Source organism: Diadema antillarum, unplaced genomic scaffold, assembly GCF_040938485.1.
Source record: "Diadema antillarum isolate AM-2024a unplaced genomic scaffold, OU_Dant_1.0 seq00000732_RagTag, whole genome shotgun sequence".
Taxonomy (NCBI): domain Eukaryota; kingdom Metazoa; phylum Echinodermata; class Echinoidea; order Diadematoida; family Diadematidae; genus Diadema; species Diadema antillarum.
In genome coordinates this window covers 1,475,427-1,483,011 of record NW_027271633.1, presented here as the reverse complement: position 1 = coordinate 1,483,011, position 7,585 = coordinate 1,475,427, and the positions used below count along the sequence as shown (strand labels likewise).

General features: G+C 44.4%; 1 protein-coding gene across 1 annotated transcript; it reads left to right on the top strand.

Moving 5' to 3' along the window:
• Window positions 1–273: 273 nt before the first annotated feature.
• On the top strand, window positions 274–867 carry LOC139738288 (muscarinic acetylcholine receptor M5-like). Its single transcript, XM_071648933.1, has one exon. It carries the CDS (start codon window positions 274–276, stop codon window positions 865–867), a length of 594 nt encoding a protein of 197 aa, XP_071505034.1.
• The last annotated feature ends 6,718 nt before the right edge of the window (window positions 868–7,585 follow it).

Here is a 7,585-nt window from a genome sequence, read left to right as displayed (position 1 = left end):
TTCATTGTCATTGCAAACTTTCTAACACAATATTTACGTTTTCCATGTCGTGTTAAAGTGATTACCTTATTTTGCAATCTTTATGTAGCATGACATCTTGAATCTGATAAATTGTCTTGCTTTGTTTCTTTAGAAACTCTGCTAGCTATCAAGAACATGAACAACTTCTCCGTGGATGACGTTTTTAATATCACCGACGAAACGCTTTTCCGAGCAACCACGGTACACCCATCTGTAACTTGGCAGGTTGTTGTTGTAATTTGCCTAACTGTGATGACTATTGTTTCAAATTTTCTCATTCTCGTGGCATTCTACGACGAGAGGAAGCTACGGACATACAGCAACTACTACATCATCAACATGACCGTGGCCGACCTCCTCGTTGGTTTAGTGTGTATGCCGATTCGCGCGACGTTTCTTCTCTTGGGCAGGACTTGGGTTTTGGGCCAAACCTTCTGTCACGTTTTCTTGGGACTCCAGCACGCGCTGCTGGGCGTTTCCGTCTTCGGAATCGTCGTCATCTGCTTCGATCGTTACCTAGCAACGTCGTATCCTCTGCATCATTACAAGATGAAAAACAAGCGATGGGCCATGATTGCAAATTTATTTACTTGGCTCCTTCCTTTTATGCTCTGGATGGGCATCGGACCGCTCTGGGACTTTCTTCGGCAAAGTGGAAGGAAGGGGGCCTCGGGCCTGTGTCTTCCCAACTATGCCACCCATTTTGTAGTGAGTATTGTCGTTGTCCTCTTGATGAGTGTCATCCCATTTGTGGCCGTCACTGTGCTGTGCATTCGCATCTATTACAGCACCATGACGCTCGGCGATCTGACGTCGGGGAATGACAAAAGAAACGACGCTGGCTAAGCGTCGCTTTGGAGAAGTACCCTGGCGGGAAAGGTACTTGACAGGACTGGAAGGTCTCAAATGATAGCAAACATTAGCATTGAGGAATCAAAGGTGATTGGTAGACGTAAGGTGGGCGAGTCACAAGAAAAAGGGTGTCATGTTAATACGAATTTCGAGGGAGCCGAGTCAAGTAATCCACACGTCTCAGCCAACCATGCTTTGGAATCAGCACTTACTCCAGCTTTATTGCAAGACGGGGATGAACCATCGTCCGACGCTCTAGGTCGTACACCCATAGCAGGAATCACTGGAGCAGCACCAAATCAAGCACGCAAGAGCAAGGCACATAAATCATCGAAAGGAAACAAGGCAATACGTACCCTGACTTTTGTCGTGGTAACGTTTTTCTTGACGTGGCTTCCAGCTACTCTAACGCTGGTCCTCTTCTCCGTCAATCCACTGCTATTCACCAGGTTGCCGTATTCCACGGAAATACGAAACATAGTACTTTGGATATCCTACGGTAACAGCACACTCAATCCTCTTGCCTATGCCCTAGCACAGCCACTTCTCCGTCTGACAATCTTTAACATGTGTTGCACCAAACACATCCTTAGATATACAGATCCATCGAAAAATTGACTTGCAATCAATTATTATAGTGTAAGTTAAATGATTAATGTAGAACCCACAGGAAAATATGCCCCCCCCATTTTTTTTTTTGTTATATAAGCTATGTCCTATGTGAAACATAACCCCTCTGTGAGAGATCTTCTCTCACCCCTGCACAAGAGTGGAAGAGTCGAGAACAAAGGAGAGGGTAGCATGTGGCCAAAGCAGCATCACCTAACCCATCACTTTTTGATTGCTGCTTGTGCCCATACAACCCACTAAGACGTGTCTCCTCCCTTCTTCTTTTGTCAAGGTAAGAAACTTATTGATACACTATATTCAATTATATTTCTGCTTGTATGTATTATACATACATAGTCAATGGTGAAAGATGTGAGTTATAAGTGTGATTGTGTCAATTTGTAATAATGAATTACAGCTTGAATGACGGGCGATATAAACAAGTTAGAGAACTTATGTAGAGAGATTTTGGGTGTGTTAATACATGGTAACTTGTTCTGAGTATGTCTCTGCTCACTCAATCCATCTGTGTCATAAGTGACTCTTAAAGTTTAAAGTATTAAATGAGGGAAATATCTCAAAGAAGGTATTCTAAAAAAAGGAAGACTTATTGGTATCGGCATTCGCAGAAGAATACACATGACTATAATATGTGCATTCTAGTGATATGTTTCATATCGGATTCACCTATATATTTATATATTCTGTACATAACCATGTATATAAATATTCATCCATGTTCCTGTTAGTTTGGAGATCAATATGTAGTTACTAGAATTTAGTACAGCCATAGAGTTAACAGGTGTTGGGAATAGCTATAAGACAGCAATGTGAACATGCTTGGTGTATATTGTGAGAACAGGCCAGGGTAGTTATATAGCAAAGGAAGTGGAAACAAAGCCTGATGCAGATTAATCTGTTTGCCTGCTCCCCCTGCACCACCTTCCATTCAATATCCAGTAGATGAGAACAAAGCCAGCAAAGTGCGTGTGTGCAACAGGGTAGAGTGAGGGCAGAAATTAGTGCTTTAATACCCCTACCCCTTGCATTCAGCATCTTCGGTCTGTGTAAACACATTTGCTAAGACAAAACAAAGGTAGCAGCATGCTCCTTACAGGGGAGGCGCACTTAATGTAAGGTGTGAATTAGATGTTCTCTATAGTGGACACTGTCCAGCTAGAATAAAGGGATAAGCTGGGGTTGATAGAAACTCTGGCAGAGCTTGTCCCCAGCCAAGAGTTAGTCTCACAAACTAGACCCATTAAGATTGGTTAGTAGTATGATATATAATTTGGATGTTGCAGTTGTCTCAAACATAATTATTTGAATGCATGATTTAAAGGAAGGAACATTCCTCATTTAGTTTAGTAGAATGAATGTATGTCTGTATATATAGTGTATTGAAGGTTTTATAAATGAGAGTAGACAAGTTTATGGACACAGGGTCTGAAAACATACACTATTCAGTACTGTACCAAGGAATGAGGTAAACTTGCTGGCACAGAGTTTGCAAACGAACTCTTTGTCTTTGAACTTGCCAAAGACGAGTAGAGTTTTCCTTGCTTTTCCACTTGTTCCTAACTTTTAAAGAAATTGCACTTCACTTGGAAAATGGTAATTGAAATTAGACTGAGTGCAGCTATTTTGATATTTTGTGTTCAATACTATACATAAACATGATGAAAGGGATGGAATAATATCGAGGTTGAATATGTTAAATAGTACACAGGTACTAGATTCTTTCCATATACAATTTATATCATTCTACTCACAGAGCTGAGTATTAGATGTATTGGGTGAAGTTATTATTGGTATAGTTGTTTAGCAGTATTGTACATTATTGACTAGATTGATAGAGTTATTAACAGAATATGATTACCTTATAAGAGGCAAAGTGGCAGTGTTGATTAACTCTTTTGGTTGTTTATTAGTGATGATGAGTTGAATTAATACTAAAGCCACATTATGCATTATTTGCACCACCATAATTAAGTTTGTATATAGTTTGTTTGATTATTATTGGGAATGACAGGTTAAAAGATTATTGCATTGATATGTTTTACATTTATTTGGATTAGAATAGATCAAAGTGTTATTGCAAAAGGACAGTAATGTTAATTCATTTTTATTAATTAGTTATCAGTAAATGTTATGTGTTGGTTTTATAGATTAGTTTTATTATAGAAGATCACACATACACAGGGTGGTATATCAAATATTGGATATGGAGAATTATTGTTTTAGCATACATTGTATATATTTACTGTGAGCTGATGCTCCATATGATAACTATGAGAATGTATGAGAAAGAGTTATCAAACGGATAACAGTGAATGATTATGAATAAATGATCACTTTTTGATTGCTGCTTGTGCCCATACAACCCACTAAGACGTGTCTCCTCCCTTCTTCTTTTGTCAAGTTTGATTGAGTATCACAGCCCACCCGGCCGCCCCTCGGCGCGGGTGCTACATTTGGCGACCCTGCCAGGACGTCGCCTGCCACAGAGCTAGAAGGGCAGATGTGACGTCCCAGGACTGACTGAACCTGCATACCGTCCCTGACCAGGTACCTGTTGAGACACCAGCATTCACCATGAGCCTAGAAAGCATCAGCCAGATCGTGCAGGAAGGCCTCCACGGACTGAACGTGGACCAGCTCCTTCAACTGGGCGAGAAGATGCAGATCCCCACGACAGATATGGAAAAGGTAAGGGGGAAAGGTAAAATGGGGTGTGTTAGGTTTTTTGTTAGGTACTTGGCCAGGGAGGAGGTAGAGGAGATGGAGGACGGTGGACTTGAGTATCTGCGTCAGGTCGGTGCCAACATCAAGGAGATAACAGGAGAGGAAACTAAGGAGGAGCCTGTAGAACCGACTGGGAGTAAAACACCGCCGATCGAGAGTCCTACTGTTCCTTGTCCAGTCCCACCGATGACAGAAAGTATTAGTCTCTCTAGCCTACAGGGGCTCATAAAGAAGGAGTTCCGCGTGATAGGGCAGATCGGTGAGCCTACACAGAAAGATAAAATAACTTTTGCGAACCTCAACAGGCAGCTTGAGATGGCGCATACCAAGGGATACCCAGAGGCTGAGATCGTCGAGGGCGTCCTTCGTGCCATCAGCCCTGGGATGAGGCTCCGGAGTTATCTAGAGAGCAAAGCCGATCTCACACTATCTACATTGCGGGACATTCTAAAGGCCCACTTCAGGGAAGGAGATGCTACCACTTGGTACAAAGAACTGTCGGCGGCAGCCCAGGGAGGGAACGAAACAGCCCACGACTTCCTCCTTCGGATGCTGGACTTGCGACAAAAGGTTTTGCAAGCCTCGGAGAAAGCAGGAACAAATCTGCGGTACGACCCAGCTCTTGTACAGCAAATGTTCTTGCATTCTTTGACGACAGGATTCCAGAACGATAATATCAGGATGGACATGCGACCACTCCTAAGTGATCCTGGAGTGTCGGATGAGGCTTTGTTTCGACATCTTCAAGCCTCAGAAACGAATGAGACTGAAAGAAAAGGTAAACAGAAAACGACGAAGGCAAAAATAAACCAGGTAGAGCCGGAGGTGAGCAGTCTTCAAAAACAGCTGCAGGACATTCGAGCTGAGTTAGCAAACCTGAAGGCTGGCAGCCAAAACCGCCCGACAGCGCAGCAGAATAGACCACCAACCCGAGGAAGAAGGCCTGACTGGGGATGCCATGCGTGTCGACAGCAGGGCAAGGGTGCAGAGTGTACTCATTGTTTCCACTGTGGCAGTGGAGACCATTTTCTTCGTGGCTGCAGAGCTCGTTATCAGGCGGGAAACGTGACGGGGTTGCCAAGGAGGGACGACCGGCAACCTTTGGCAAACCAAAGTCCCAACCACCACGCACAGTAGGGAGAAAGAAAACACAAACACCCCAGCCAATCCACAACCACAATAAACCCAACCATCCCAAGTCATCACTAGCCGAAAGAAATCCATCTAATTCCAAGTATCCCCATGTAGGAGTTGGCCTGATTGGAAGACAACATAGGAGATTAGTAAACCTCATCGGAGAAAAGTGCATGGTGAGATGTCGAGTCAATGGTGTGTCGACCAGTGCTCTTTGGGACACCGGAGCCCAGGTGTCCATTGTCTCCCGTGCATGGAAGGACAGGAATCTGCCAGACGAGGTCATCCAACCCATTGCTGAATTGATGGAAGGGCAGAATTTGCAGCTCAAGGCAGCAAATGGCCAAGAAATACCCTTCCTGGGATGGATGAAAGTTAGCTTCTCACTGGAGAACAGAGAAGAGGCTCCTGTCATCGATATCCCGATATTGGTTACGCAAGACCCTCTCAGTGAGCCAATTATTGGGTTTAATGTAATCAGCGAGATCGTACGACAACCACCCTACATTGAGACCAAGCAGGGAACCGACACTTTTCATGATGCTTTCGACTCCAGCCCAGCCATCGTCGACTCAGTTATAGGTCTACTACAAAGCGTAGAAGAAGACGATGAACTGGGTGTGGTGAAACATCCTAAGGGTTTCACGACAATCCCTAAGCAAGCTTCAATGTTAATGACCTGCAGAGTGAGAGCTGCGGTACCCATACAATCCCCAACTGAGGTGCATTTTCAGCCCGACTACTGTGAATTCCCCGATGGACTGTGTCTCGGTGAAGGACTGGTCTGCCTCAAACCCGGATCAAGCTGCAAGGTGGAAATTTTGGTGACAAATACGACAAAGCATGACATCACAGTCCATGGCCCAACAATTGTGGGACAGGTGCAAAGAGCGGCTGCCATCATCCCAGGTCATGTCATGACTCCCCATGAGTTGCCAGAGGTGAAGGTTGCCATGGTTACACCAGATACCCCTGCTGATAATTTCATCCCTGATGTGGACCTATCTAATCTTACCCCTGAGCAACAAGAAAAGGTGAAAAGGGTTTTAAGACAAGAAAGGGACGCATTTGCAAGGAATGACGATGACATTGGACGCATTGAAGACCTGCAAATGCACATCAATCTGACTGATCATTCTCCAGTTCAACGTACCTACATGTCTATCCCCCGACCACTTTATCAAGAGGTTCGAAACTACATTGAAGATTTAATTAGCCGTGGGTTCGTTGAAAAGTCTTCATCTCCTTATTCATCTCCAGTAGTCTGTGTTAGGAAAAAGGACGGCGGCCTACGTCTGTGCATCGACTACCGGGAGTTGAACAAGAAGACCATCTGCGACCGCCAGCCAATACCCCGCATCCAAGATGTCCTCGATGGGCTTGGAGGGAGCAAATGGTTTACTACACTCGACCAAGGCAAGGCCTATCACCAGGGGTATATGGACAAGGACAGCCAACCGATGACCGCGTTCGTTACTCCCTGGGGCCTATACCAATGGGTACGTATTCCGTTTGGTTTGAAGAATGCCCCGGCGGTATATCAACGCCACATGGAACGGACCTTGGATGGCCTGACTCATAAGTTCTGTGTTGTGTACTTTGACGACATTCTGGTATACAGCAAAAACTTTGACGAACATCTCCACCACATTCAACAGGTCTTGCAGAGGATGAAGCAACAAGGGATTAAGTTGAAACCAGCAAAATGTATGCTGTTTCAAAAGGAGGTAAAGTACCTGGGCCGGATCGTCTCCAACAAGGGACATCGACCAGATCCAAAGGATACAGCAGCACTACAGTCCTTGAGAAATAAGCGCCCAAAGAACGTAGGTGGTGTAAGACAAGTGCTTGGCCTTGTTGGATATTACCGCAGGTACATCGTTGACTTCTCCCGGAAAGCTAAGCCTCTCTATGACCTATTGAAGGGACCATCACACCAAGACCCAAAAGTAGACAAAAAGACAAGCAACGCAAGGAACAGGAAAACTAAAGTAAAGAAACATCTTGTCCCATCCAGTCAACCAATCACATGGACTAATGACCATCAAATGATACTGGAAAATCTCATTGACCAGCTAACATCACCTCCCATCATGGCATATCCGGATTTTGACAGACCATTTGCACTTTTCACAGACGCGTCACAGGAAGGACTAGGTGCCGTTCTGACTCAAGAACAAGACGGAAAGATTTGTGTGATTGGTTATGGTTCCCGGACACTGAC